The 14,976-nt window shown below is 39.2% G+C and overlaps 1 protein-coding gene across 2 annotated transcripts; it reads left to right on the top strand.

Annotated features, from left to right (window-relative positions):
- Window positions 1-927: 927 nt before the first annotated feature.
- On the top strand, window positions 928-4,243 carry hccsb (holocytochrome c synthase b). 2 transcript variants are annotated; one of them, XM_030769306.1, is made up of 7 exons: window positions 928-940; window positions 2,612-2,731; window positions 2,834-2,979; window positions 3,079-3,227; window positions 3,337-3,456; window positions 3,687-3,773; window positions 3,957-4,243. In XM_030769306.1, exons 1-7 carry the CDS (start codon window positions 928-930, stop codon window positions 4,153-4,155), a joined length of 834 nt encoding a protein of 277 aa, XP_030625166.1. In that variant the 3' UTR covers window positions 4,156-4,243. The 2 variants fall into 2 exon arrangements, with proteins under 2 accessions (XP_030625166.1, XP_030625165.1); XM_030769305.1 differs by lacking the exon at window positions 928-940 and adding an exon at window positions 1,943-2,008 and having other exon boundaries at window positions 2,593-2,731.
- Window positions 4,244-14,976: the final 10,733 nt, after the last annotated feature.

Raw genomic sequence — 14,976 nt, 5'->3', positions numbered from 1 at the left:
AGGGGGCAAAAGGATCAAGAGCGCAGAATAAATTATTGTTTGCATCTCTGTATGTACATCTTTCAGTGTTACTGACAAACACACCTTCCTCTGTGGACCAGACAAACAATACATTAAAGCACCAGTAAGAAGTCTTAAACTAGCTAGCTAGCTACCGAAAAGGCACACAGAAACCTTCAACAAGCAACAGCCAAGGGGGCACACTGTGCTGTACAAGCTTCTTATGTATATCTGTCCTTCACGTAGAATGAAGTATGCGGGCCACATTGAGGGGAGATTCTGAGAATAAAGACGTAATTTAATGAGAATCAGGACGTAAATTATAGAGAATAAAGTCGTAATTTTTCAAGAATGAAATCATAATTTTACCAAAAAAAGTCATAATATTACAAGAATAAAGTCGTAATTTAGGCTATGTGTTATCTTACAAGGGACATATCAGAAGAGCAGCCTGCTGCCTACGAAAAAATGAGGAACGTGGAGCATCTTGTGATGTTATACTTTAGTATAGGTTTCACAAATAATGATGAAATACAGTACTGCATCTTTTGGCACATCAGCACCACATTATCATAAGAATCAGGCTAACGCCTAAGACAAACAGCAGTTGCCAGAAACAGGCTTAGGCTGCCATTGACTGTCCCCCTACCCATTTGTTGGATGCTGATAATATATTTTCCTAAAGATTATGTTGGTTTTTTTCTCGTAAAATTTCGACTTTATTCTCGTAATATTATGAATATTTCTCAATTACGAATTTAATCTTGTGATATTACGACTTTATTCTCAATATCTCCGAAATTTTTCCCCCTCACTGTGCCTCTAACACTCTGTCATATTCACATGACCATATCATCAAAATGAATTTGTAGATGATGCCAAAAACTAGATGCCCATAAAAACATACTTGAGAAAGTAATAGGGAAGATGGCTAACTTTTGTCCCTGTGACATCTTGCCTGATCCTGCAGCCTGAGGAATTGGTGAATGAGAAGCTAGATCTGGCTGTTTCCGCTGAGAACATCTTAGTAGTGATGTCTGACAATCTATGTCTGACAATCTGGGGGATCTGCTAAGAGATCTATAAGGTGGATTGGAGAAGCTCCAGGGTGGCTTTAAATACAGCCTAATGTTAAGGGAGCAAAACAGGGTGACCCAGGCCCAAAAGGACTGTAAGAGTCAGAGGAAGGTGATGTATGTGACAAAGAAAGTACTTCTGCTTAACTCTTCCATCATTCTGCCAACGTCCTAATTTTAGCCTGATTTCAGAATATATTTAAAAATAATAGATTCAAGGATAAAGATAAAGTATTATTGTGAGTATTACCAGTATTATTATTATTATTACCAGTAGTAGTAATAGATGTCGTAGTATTGGTATGGTAGTATTAGTATAGTAGTTATATGAATAGTATTAGTATTAGTAGTAGGACAGGTGGTAGTGATATTAGTAATAGGAGTGGTATAAGTGGTAGGAGTAGTTTTTGTAGTATTAGTATTATTTTCAAATAAACTTTATTTCAAAGCTTACTTGATTATTTGTTTGCGTGTGCGTGTGTGCGTGCGCCGGTTTCTGTGTTTTGAAGTTGGGTCTATTCAGCCTTAACACTTAAGACTGATAAATTCAGTTGATATTTTACCTCTGTGGCGTTATGATAGTGAGAGCTTCTTAATTGTTTTTGCGTGAAAAAGTCAAAAACAATTAAATTAATTTACAACATTAACAACAAAAGAAATGCAGTCTTAACTGTCACTCGGGGTGTGCACTCGGTGAAAAATCCGTCCTCAAGACTGTAACTGCAAGACTAACATATTTATAGGTTTATTGGTTCGCTCTGACTTTGAACTTTTTCTCGTTATACTGCAATTGTGAATAGATGTGTAACGTTTTCGAAACTCTGAAGCTCTTGAACACCTCACGTTTGCCCCACTGCATTATGGGTAGCATGCTTCTGTCCTGCACGTTGACATTGGAATTAAGCAACGGTTCCTGACAGCCGGTGTTCAGGGTTGGTATCTCTTAGTTAAATATGACTAATTTGCCTTTGAGGCTCTAGCAACAGTCGTTATATTATCTAAAGATAAGTGCTTCACTCTGTATTGTACATTGTCTCATCTGATATATTAAATTTCATTTGATTTTATGACAGCGAGCTAGGTGGACTAGCCTTCTTGCTAGTTACACAACTTCTGTAACTCGTGAAAAACAAAGGCATATTTTGGGGGACGTCAGTACCTGATATCTGTTTATCCTATTGTGTCGAGTAGTACTAATAATAAGTTACAGGAGAATATTCTGTCGCATTTACCTTTGTGTAACAGTCTCACGTCGCGACTTGGCTACAGTATTGAGATGTTTTCCAAGCTAGCTGAGTTGTTTCGTAACTATGCCGTCAACTTACGTAGAGGTTATATTTACCTAATAGACTCTCACTAGCTATAAGTGTTATAATTAGTATTTGGTCTGTCTTTATTTTGGTAGAATCGTAGAATTGATTTGGGGATATTTGAAGTAATAGTGGCTGAAAGAAACTTGGAATCTTGTTACTTTGAAGTCACTTAAACGCGATTTTGTGTCCGATTTGACATTCAGGTCAAAATACGGTTTATAGTCATGGGTTCAACCATGTCTAGTCCTGCGGCCACAGTGAAAGCTGAAGCCGTGATGGTGGCACCGCAAACGGGTATGTCCCCACCAGTAGGCTGCCCCATGCACCAGGAAGCTAAAAAGGGTGAGAATTAAAATATAGCATCACTTTAAATGTTTTTTTTTTTAGTTTATTGTTATTCTTATGTTGTTTGTTAACTTATGATATTTGATCTCTTTCTTTCAGTGTCCCCTCCACCTGAGTGTCCCATGCATCAAGCTGAGGCCCCTGCTGGTCCTGTGCACCAGGACCGTGCATATGAGTTTGTTGAGTGTCCGATGCGAGCAGGGGAAAACCTGAAGGGACAGTCTGATATCGACCCCACTAACATGGTACTTCAGCAAAGCACTTAAAGTCTCAGACAGTCAGCCTTATTGCTTTGGTTTTGCATTCAGAAAGCAGTTACACGTCCTTTTACTGTCTTCAACCAGATGCCGCCACCCAATCAGGTGCCTGCTCCTGATCAGCCTTTCCTGTTGCCTGTGACCAGACAAGAATCAACAATCCCTAGAGCTGGAACAGATAAAAAGTGGGTCTATCCCTCAGAGCAGATGTTCTGGAACGCAATGCTCAGGAAAGGGTAGGTGGGCTTATTTTAGCGTTTATCATGTTAGCGCAGACCTTTTAGGACTATGAATGATATGACCTGAGTAGCTGATGTATAAAAACCATTTTTATGCCTGAAACAGGTGGCGCTGGAGGGATGATGACCTCGCTCCCCAGGACATGACCAACATTATTAAGATCCATAACCGGAACAACGAGCAGGCTTGGGAAGAAATACTCAAATGGGAAGCCCTCCATGCACAGTGAGTTTTCAGAGCTGGGTGATTTACTTGACTTTGCTAATGGAATGTTCAGCTTCATGCAGATGTAACTGCCGTTAAGTGTATCTGCTTGCTGGTTACTGTTGGCTCACTTTTTGGCCAACTTTACAGTTACTAGTAATGTTCTCACCATCCATTTCACTCAGAAGTTTCTTAGAAACTTGTTACTCGTTTGTGATTTACTTTTGCTAACCTCTTGCTCACTCTCACAGTGAATGCCCCTGTGGACCGAGCCTCAAGAGGTTTGGGGGCAAAGCGAAAGAATATTCTCCAAGGGCCCGGATACGACATTGGATGGGGTAAGCAACTCTCTGGATCAGCTGACTCCTTTAAAGAGGGTTACATTTTGAAAAGACACGCAGAATACTGTAATTCCTCATCTGCCCATTGATTCACACGGAGGCTCTCAGATTATTTGTGCTTAAAATATATATTTTTTTCAGTTAACATTTTCAAATTTTTTCCTTTAAATTTGTTTTCAGATATGAATTACCGTTTGATCGCCATGACTGGATCGTCGACCGGTGTGGAAAAGAAGTCCGATACGTAATTGACTACTACGAAGGCGACATTGACAAAAATACTTACGAGTTTTCCATCCTGGATGTGCGTCCAGCCTTTGACTCTCTCAGTGCAGTGTGGGATAGAGTGAGGGTGGCATGGTGGCGCTGGACATCGTAAATGTTCAAAGAACTTTACATACCTAACATGGCTTTCATCTGTCTATACTGTGTTGTAAATAAATAAATAAATAAAAAAACAGAAAACCTTCAGAGAATTATAAAAAATTACATTTAAGAAATGAACGCTTGTCTGTCTTTGGCTAGTCGTAATAACATCCGTGTGAAGTTATTTGGCTCTAACTTCTCTTGAGACAGATTTCTGTGTGGACAGGCATGTGTATATGGGTAAGCTTTGAGACTGAATAGCTTTTGCTCTGAGGAGACAGGAGCAGGGATTGATTCACTGAGCTTTAGAATACTGCTATGATTGCACAGTTACCTTGGCTGCAATGCGACTGTGGCTTACGAATGGTCTCATTCAGAGCCCACTAGAATTTTCTTTAGATGAGGGATCGTATCGGAATTGCATAAAGGTACATTTCTTTAGGGTTTTTTTTTTTTTTACTCTTACCTCCATTACACTTGGTGTACAGATGTTTCATTTCTGCTTTGTGAATGACAAAGCTGTTGATTTTGGGCTTAAACTAGCAAATGGTGCTTTTTCACTCCAGTTTGTTTTGAAATTTGAATTATTACAGCCAGTCTGTTTCACCAGTCTATTTCATTAGCCTAATCACTCATAACCTCCCATCAAAAACCTCCCAGTGTCCTTATAACAGCACTGGTCAGTTTGGGGTTAGCATTTGTACTCAGTACTGTGAATATGTTCCTTTGGGTTTGGGACAAACTAAAGCTTATGCAGGTTTTGCATTGTGTTGCACCCTCCCCCCCCTTTTTTTTTAATTCATCTCTGTCCTTTCTCCTTTGTTTTGTGTCATTCAGTGAAATACATCTGTTTATCTCACCAGACTAAAACTTGGCTTCAAAATGATTTACGCCTGTTACATGTTGATTCCTTTTATTTATTATTTGTGAAATATCAGTATCCTTACTCTCTATGTAAATACATAAATGCATGAATGCTGTTAGTTGTGTGTGAGTCTGTATGAGTGGTTTCCAAAATGATTTTATTCCTGATTTCCCAGAATAATAAAAGATGATGTAACCGAGGCTGAATGTTGGCTGTTCTGTACCTTTTTCACCTTAGCCCTACTCTGTTGGTCAAACTCGAGCAGATTTAAGAATGACATTTTACAATTTACAATTATTTCCATGCCGTGATGTGAAACGAAAGTTAGCAAAAATATTGTTTTGTGGATCAAAAGAAAAAACTTGACAAACAAGAATAAATTCTTACAGTTTCCCAAAGTTCTTCATGCAATTTTTCCTCTTGAGACTATTAAAGAATATCCCAGGACATTGAATGAGAATGTGGGAAAAGAGTAGAAGCGTAGTTTATAAAATGACCAGCAGATGGCACTCTATCCTCGAGCGTGCAACTGCTTACCGCTCGTCCTGATGAAACCTTGCGTGATGAATCACTGTGATTTAATTCATCCGCAGCACTCTGCAGTTATTGTTTGTGCTTGCATTCAGGGTCAGTGTATATTTATTGGAATCCCTACCAGAAAGCTGCAGTACATCACATGGAATCTGACCACCTAAATGGTTTTTAATGTAGTATTTAGTATTTTTGTGGCCCAGGGACAGACAGAAGGCACCCCCCCCCCTTCTTTCTTCCTCTCTTTTTCTTTTAGTGTACTTAACTCACTGGTCTTCTTCCTCAAGTTGATAATACTGGCAGATGCTGATGTATTGACAGTTTAAGCTTATGTGAGCTTCGCTGGACCCGAGGAGAGAGAGAAAGGGGGAATGAGTTCATTTAGGCTGTTCACACAGTCAGCATCCTCCAGAGGTAGTCAAACAAAACAGACTTTTGAGTTCAACCTGTGCTTTATTAGTTTTAGGAGTTTTGACTCGACCAAGTAAAATGAGTGACTTGACATGGATTGAATAACTCAGATGGGAGAGAGTTTTTTTTTTTTGGAAAGTTGAGAAAGAGGCAGGAAATCTCAAAAGTAAAAAGTGCCTTTGCTCTGTTTGTGTGGGTGTGAGAAAGAAAGCATCAATTACACTGCGATTAAGCTTGGCCTCAGGAGTCTATTTTTGTCTCAGTGTGGGCCTCCATTGTGTGTGTATATGTGTGTGTATGAGTGTGTGTGTATGACGCTCATAATATTTTGGATGTTGCTGTGAGACACCCTTTGAACTGACCATTTCATTGTCAGAGTTTCAACCTGTTAGTTCATTTGACTGTCACCATCACACTATGCAGTATTATTTACCAAAGTTGTTTTTTGGGGGGGAAAAAAAGTTTATGGAACATAATTACGCGGTGAGTGTTTGATCTATGAACTAATCAAAGACCATGCTGAGGCATTTGTTTCACAAACCAACTATTAAAACCATTTGTTTTTATACATTTGTAAATCTGATGCCATATTCACTGTGCAGTTCTAACCCTTTGTCCCATTCTATCATTGCTGTACATGCAAACCACCCACTGAATGAAGTATGTGCATGCTATGTTACCACTCGGGGTACTGTTTGGCAAAGTGTCAAAAAAAAAAAAGCACCAGTGTAGAACAGACATACTGTGGCATTTTAGTCCATCTGAATGCTTTTTTTTACGCCCAAAAGGTCCCTGCAGCCTTCCCCCATTTACATACCAAAGCATGCTGTGTTATGCCCAATACAATAAACAGTCTTTGTCTACATGCGGTGGTAATTGTTTTGGGAGGAGATTATGTGTTTGTGTGTGTGTGTGAGAGAGAGAGACAGAGAGGGAGAGAGAGTGTGTGTAATGGTTCTTGCTTTTCATTGATATTCCTCGTGAAAATTGGGCCCATTTGAATGCTGTCCAGTGTTTAGAAGTCTATTGATCCATGGCTAAAGCTTAAACAATGCTAATGGAAAAATAGGTGTGTTTCATACTTCCTCTTAGGCTAATCTCAACAGCATTAGGTTGTAACAGTCTTGTCCTGCCTCTAGGTTAAATGTGATCATAAGAGTCAATAGCAGAACTGGAAGACACTCTCAAAAGTTAAATTTCATGTCCTGGCACAAACTTTTCTCTGTGGTAAACATGTTATACTGAAAACATAAACATGCCCACACAGTAAATGAAGTGAATATCACAGATCTCACATTCAGGGAAAAGTTGATTTCTCAGGAGAAAGAAGAACATGGCATCATAGACCTGGAGAACAGGAGGACATACTGTTAAAAAAAAAAAAAAAACAGCCCTTGATTCAACAATCACAAATGTTTTCTTATCTTTCCACGAGCTCTAGAATAATGGCTTGCTGATCAACGTGTTCTAGCTGAGAATGCCGTAGTATTTTTAGATTTGGACAATGCTCTTTTATACACTGTCACAAATACACATAATGTACCGTGCGGAATTAAGGTAGGTAATTGTGCTATGTTCTCTTTTGTTACATATATAAAAAAAAAATAAGAGGAAATTACTATCATGATGAAATTACTATTAAGTGAATGGAAGTAAACTGTTGTTAAAAAAAAAAACCTGATTCACAGTTCAAGGTGCCTCTTGGGAATGAACATTCCCCCTGTCCCCATCTTCATATAAAACACACAATAGGCTGCATTTAAGTCATTCTTCATTCAGAAAAAAACAAAACAAAACAAAACAAAAAAAACAAGTGAGGGTACAAGAAATTGCAGTTATTCACAGTAGGGGGGCATATCAGCATTGAAAAAAACTCAGTGGCTTTTCATTAGCATAAGACATATATAGACAAACATATTTCAAAATTAGTTCTGTAAGATTTCAGACCTCGCGCTGCATCGTGACATACTGAGGAGCTTCTGCATCCTCCTCCTGTCTTGTTCCTATGGTGTTCTTTTTTCTCTGAGTGTATTAGCACAAACACACAAGCACACATCAGCTTTTTTCTGTTCAAGGACACAGAGCATAGAGGCAGAACAATCTTACTGTTATCACTGATTGATTCTGTATGCTGTCAGTATAGAACTAGAGAAGGGCCAGTGACATCTTGTTCGGTGTAGCTAGAAGGCAGATTCAAAAGGACCTACTGCAGTGCTTCCTGTGTAATCAAAAGCCTAATCCAAACCATAGTGGCCAAGGTGAGTGACCATTAAAAACTAAAATTTGATTTACTTTTGGATCAGACTGCTGACCGTGTTGCTTGATTGCACTGTAGCAAAAACCTCACACTGATTTTGCAACAGCGGTTAAACAGCAGTTTGATTCTTCTAGGTCTGAAGTCTTTCTCCACCATACACCACACAGAGCCCCAAAAAGCTTTTAGTATTGTCGAATCAGAGAAAAAAAAAAAAAGAAAAGAAAAGAAAAGGAGGAGGAACTGTACAGCATGTAAGACACAAAGAAACAAATCTTCAGCTTATAGAGAACACGGATTTAGAACAGACAGCGGCAGAGACTGGACAAGAATCTCAAATATTCCCACATTCCCCTGACTTCTTGAAATACGGAACTGCCTTTTGGTTTTTTTTTTCCTGAACAGGAAAAAAAATCCCACAGAAACCGCAAATGAATTAAAAGGCAAATTTAAAATTTAAATAAAATAGAGACATAAATAAATGAATCAGTTGAAGCTGCAACTAGCAGCCTAACTGATTATAATAACATCTAACTTTTTCTTTGCCGTCTTCTTATAATAACCTCATGCTTTACTCTCCAAGTGGCGGTGAATAAATATTTTTTTTTCTTTATGTGCAAAAAAAAAAGAAGAAGTGGATTGTTTTTATTAAAGTTATTTTTAGTCTTCTGTGTCTCCGTTTGTACTTTCTAGACCTGACCCTAGTGACAGGCTCTCAGCTAATGTCTTTGCAGAGTCTATGAAAGAGTTTCACTCATAACAAAGTTTCTGTATTTGGTAAGGACTCAGAGCTGTAAATGTGATGAATTGTACAGTTGTTGTGAAGAGAAGGTTGTGAAGAACAGCCTGCACTGGGACTAACAAAGCACGCAATAGGAAAAGAAAAAAAAATGATAAAAAAAAGAGCCAGACTGAAAGCTTGGGTCGTCAGCTAACTGATCTTAGTTTGCACAGTTACACCAATTCTCAGGAAAAATTCAACGATATACAGTAAATTAAAAAGAAAATAATTACAATAGAATTGGAGGACATGATGGAGCTTCTTGCCTACACTTTATTTTCTGACAGTAATGGAAAGGAGTTCATTTTATTGCACATTGAATATAACTACATTTAAAAAGTACATGATATTGCATGAGTAAAAAGTGTACGTAACATGGACCTGAATAAAACGTTAATGTGATCTAAAGCTGAATAAAAGCTTAAGTGGTAAAGAGCTGTGATCGAACTGAAAGTTGCTGTTGCTGAATTAGAGGTACATGTAATATGAGAACATATTTAAGATAAATAAAAAGTCTATACGTTGTATGGTCCAGCTCCTCAGTCTATATATAGGGGGTCAGACACAACATGATAGTCAAGTGACAAATCGCAAAATGCATTTTGTTTAGCTTCCACATACTGTCAGAGTTTAGGTGGTCTGTGAGGTGTTTACCTCTTCAGCCCTGTTTGATCATTTTGCAGTGCAATCTCTCTGTAACCAGCCTCTGGCGATGTTTTCCTGCAATGGAGAATTCACTGATGTTTAACATTCCACAACAAAGGAGTCAAACTCCCTGTGCGCCTTTAATTTATGCAGCCTCCAAATTGCCTGAAGGGCTCTGAATACTTCAGGATCTGTGTCTGGACCTCACACTGCCACTCGGTCATAGGGGTCTGCGTATGAGTGTGTGTTTGTCTCACGGCTCCTGTTTTCAAAGTCCTCTAATTTGGGCTCTTACCATGGGATTGAAGGGACTTGACCTGTTCCAAAATGTCTTTATAGTCTCACTTTCCACAGACATGGGAAGGATGAACGTAAGAATGTTTACATCTGCGACAAGACCTAATCAGACGACTTCCAATTTGAGTATGTAAGCTTATTATTCGCTTGGGAGCGATGAGTTTTTGACTTTTATGGTGCAGTCAAGCAGCAAACAGTGAGATAGGGTAGCTGGAGCATTGTTTTTTAATGAGATCTGATGAAAGCATGCGTCTGATAAGAGATGTGTGGATGCAACTCTGCGTATAATCACTATTGCAATGATCACCCCATTTCTCCCTGCTCAATTGGATCAATACGCCAGCCCACCCTCCGTCTTCTCGCCAAATCACCTTAATCTCATTTGAATCCTTTTGCAGTGTTACCTCATCACAAGACATCGTGTGTGTGTATGTGTGTGTATGAGAGAAAGAGAGAGAGGGAATTTATATAACCGAAAGCCGCCATACCAGCTGCAGCAGAAACACACCGAGTTCTCTTCGGTGCGATTACTTGTTGGCACTGTGACCCCATTTGCCATCATTGCTCGCCTTATGAGGTATTTGAGCATACTTGTCCACTTGCATCATCGTTACCCATTGTTGCTGTTGAACTGGAAAGCGCTTGGCTCGCAAACACTAATTATCTCCTAGATTAGTTGCTGAAGCAATTAAGAAGAGGGAATAGGGACTATACCCACTCCCATCACCACTGAACCCGAGCGCCTATGTGACCGAGCGCTCAGATAGCGACGGATCTACATCGTAAACATCCGATTTTCTCAAGTGGTCTGGACACGAGTGCCCCTCTCCCCCCTCCCCTCCTAGCTTTATCTTGCTAAAACAGTAATCAGTGTTTACATTCTGGTGGAGAGCGTGTGTCCATTAACCTGTCTGATAGGCAGCCTCCCTCTGTTGCACAAGGTGATTATGGAGGGATATTGAGTCTCTGTGTTGCATTGCCATTCCAATTCAGTCATGTCAGATGAAGGCAAGTTTAAATCCATCGCTTTTTCATTTATTCTATATTCTTCTGTCCAAACTGTACTCATAGGTTCATAGGTTTCATTTTTTTTTTCATTGGAGAACAAGAATTCTGAACATTTTGTGCAATTTTTTGGAGTTAAGAGACATGTTACTTTGACAATGACATCAATCAAGTAGATTTAGTCCTTCTAGGAATTCCCTTTGAGTAGACTGTCTTTATTATAAGCAGGGACATTGTGCCTCAGTGTAATTCAGTGTAATTCAAAAAGATTTAGGGGGACATGTTTAGTGATGTGAGTGGACACTTTTTTAAAACCAGTTTATAGGGTGGAAATAAGAAACGTCCAGTAAAGTTTCCTTTCCATTTTGTTTCCTTTCAGGACCATAAATCTAATCACCGTGCAGCACTGCAATCTTCCACAAAAACAGAAAAAAAAAAAAGGAAATGAATTCTTAATGTTGAATTAAAATGAACTCTTTTGGGGTGTTTGAAGTGTGCCATGGTTAATTATACACATCTCATTCTCATTGTGTCGGCTTGGTCGTGATTTTCATATCAGGCCTCCTGTCGTAATGGCTTTCCATGATTGTTTCTTATCCAGTTACTGAGTGGGCGACCTGTGAGGCCTTACCTGTGTTTCGAGGCTCAGGCAGACTCATTAGCTGGCTAAACCCTATCATGATCTTTCTGATTGGACTGGATTTGGAGTGCGGACTGCTGGATGGCTGCTTTATCACAGGTAGGGGATCATGAGATTGACCCCTGTTTGTTTTATCTATTGGGTGGATGCGATATATGAAAGAGAGAGAGAGAGAGAGAGAGAGAGAGCCAATGTCCTGACTGGTAGAGGGACACAAGAGAGTATGTATTGTGCTGGATTACATTGTGACAGATATTTTCTTTCTTTCTTTCTTTCTTTCTTTCTTTCTTTCTTTCTTTCTTTCTTTCTTTCTTTCTTTCTTTCTTTCTTTCTTTCTTTCTTTCTATCTGTCTGTCTGTCCATCTGTCCATCCCTTCCACCTGTTTCTCTCTCTCTCTCTCTCTCTCTCTCTCCTCTCTTTTCTGCTTCTCTTTGCTAAGATTTGAAGCTGTTGTTCTTCAGGGGGAAAATGCACACATAGTGGTTTCTTAGCATGACTGTCATTATCTCAGCAGGTCTCTAATAATAATAGTTTGTGCGTGTGTGCGTGTGTGTGTGCGTGTGTGTGTGTCTGTGAGGGAGAGTGTGTGTGAATGATAGTAATCATAGGTACAGTAGATAAATGGATGCCCTGTAGCCGGTCAGCAGGTGGGACTCTGTGATGCTGAATGTTTGCTGAGTACTAGCACATTTCAGACCAACAGAAACCATCTCAAACATTTCCTCTGCAAAGGAATTCCCTAAAGAAGATAAAAGGATTTTGTGATTTTTATAAAAAAGAAAAAAAAAAAATATATATATATATATATATATATATATATATATATATATATATATATTACATTATCTCCTGTTTAGAAGAAAGACAGTATATTAAAAGTTGCCACATCTTTTCTTAGCTACAATTTCATTTTAGCGTGGGAAATTACATTAGTAGAACTGAGCAATGTAATAAACTAGGTATTAAGATATGTAAAATATCCTTTTTGCTTGAACATATCACTTGTCAAGATTATACCCAATTTATGATATTCTTGCAAAGGTGGACTGTCTGGCACTGTGCTCCTGGAAGACCAGTCCTAGTATGAGATACAGCCCCGCACACACCACAAGTTTGTGCTTTTTCAACAAAACATGTGTTTCTACACGGCTCATATACATTCATCTTTTTCTAAGTGGACATGGGGTCTAACCTTGTGGTTGTTGTAATATGTTAATAGTCGTTATGACCTGCTGTCCCTGCTGGTGACAGATCGTACCACCTGCTTCAATCAATTTGACGTTAGCACTCTGTTCTCTATTATTGAATGTGGACTCTTAATTACAATAACAGAAAGAACGCATTATCTCATTAGAATGCACACTCACGCACCCTTGAATAATATATTAGAAGTGCAGCCTCTCCATAATTACGCCAGAGTAGTAATGGTTTTCTTTTTTTCTTTCTTTTTGCATGTGATAAATAAGCATGCCGTTGATATTTTGAGAAACACAGAGAAAACCGCATGTCTGAAAAAGAAGGATTTCTAATGTTGGATATGCATTGGTATTGTGGGTAGTTCAGTATAAAACCTGAATAAATAATTGATGAAAGACAGAAAACTGATGTCCTTAAAATGCAGTTGTTAGTAGAGATGGTTCACTTCATTGTGATAATCAAATCTTAAAAGCTTAACTATTCACCATCTTTCTTATTAAATTTGGTTTTAAGAAGACACTTGAGCACTGGTGTATTGTTTTCAATCCATTCGTCATTTATTGTTAACAGTTCATGACATAGGAGAGACGTCTGTGTTCTTATTTGTTATATGATATGTGAACAAGGTTAGAGAATTTATGGTGAGTTGCGATGTTTTTAATGCCTGTATTTTTTAGTAGTCAAAACCAGTGTTCATTCACTGTTTTCTGTCTAAAAACATTCAATGTCTCATTTCAGTGCTGCCAACAATTCTTCTTTGTTGTGACTGATTTTTGAAAAGCGCTTTGATATCTACATAAAAGAGAAGTTGAAAAAAAAACCCCAACAACAACAACAAAAAAAACAGAGCTATATTCTATATAGATGTGCCTAATTTCCCCAAACAAGCACTCTTATTTTCACTGCCCTGTCTGGTAAATACATTCATAGTTATAGACATGTAGACAGACCGACAAAAAACAGCATGTATATATGCATTTTGTTTTTTATGGATTTAACGTATCTACAGAAAAACAAAACAAAGTGATTTCCTGCAGCCAAGCATCAGATGATCGCGGTGTTCATGCCATACATTGTTGAATGCAAACGTTATGAGAAGCTGCAGGGAGTGCTGTCTTACACTAGAGGGCGATGTTGCCCTGTTTAAAAAAAAAAGAAAAAGAAGAAGAAGAAGAAGAAGTAGGATATCTATTAGGCGTGGGTGAAAACTCCATCAGTCTTGATTCCAAAGTTCTTGTAAACATAAACTAACATTAATGAAAGCAGATGGACAGGTTATAATGAGAGCCGTGTTTAACCAAACAGCTTTAAATAGCACTTAATTTCAGCACTTGCAAAGGGGGGGGGGGGGGGGGGGGGGACGGGACATGTACATTTCACTCAGGCATCAAGTGAAGACATGTTACCACAGGATGCTAAGTACTCTTTTACATTACTAGCTGACAAACCTTTAAAAAGACACAAATCCTGTTTTCACCTTTCAAACATGTTATATATCTTAGCAGGGCACCATGTCAAAGAGCCATTCTCTGGTCCACATAACACCACAAGCCTCTGACTACGCTATAAGATGCAATTTCTCAAAGCAGTGTATATATACAGTAGGTTTGGTTTTGGTTGTTAATAACTTGTGTTAAGATACAACTTGAGAGTGGTTGAAGCTTAGGGCAGTAAGTTCAACTGCCCTCAGTGGTTAAGCCGGGCCAAGGTCACCCCACTCAAACCACACTTATCAAAACACATTTTTAACCAACACTTTTTTTACTCTACTTGTGCTGTATACATATGTCTCCATCTCTCTTCCTCTTTCGTTCTCTCTCCTCTGAGCTCGTTCACTCCTCTCCTTTCACCCTTTTTCTCCAGACAGAGGTGATGCCCTCTGGTTCTCTGGCACCGTGCCCCTTCGTGCTGAGTAGATGCCCTGGCTCCACAGCTTTCGGAGGCCAAGATCTCAGCAGTGAGAGACCCATAGCCCGAAGGCCAGACCGGGCCCTTTGGGTGGTTTCTTTGGGAGACTTGCCTGGGTACCTGTGGGATCAGGGAATATTCCTCCGTTCTGCTTCTGTTTGTCTTTCTGAGGAGGCCAGAACGGTTGGGCATTTATTCATCTGGGCCTTTGACTGTAGGGGTTTTTTTAGGATGACTGGGGGTGGGTGGGGGTGGAGGGGGGGGGGGGGGGGGGGCTTGTGAAGAGGGCGTGGGGGTGG

The sequence above is a fragment of the Chanos chanos genome, chromosome 3 (assembly GCF_902362185.1).
Source record: "Chanos chanos chromosome 3, fChaCha1.1, whole genome shotgun sequence".
NCBI classification, from domain to species: Eukaryota; Metazoa; Chordata; class Actinopteri; order Gonorynchiformes; family Chanidae; genus Chanos; species Chanos chanos.
Note: the sequence above shows the minus strand (reverse complement) of the source record. Positions and strands in the feature narration are given on the sequence as shown.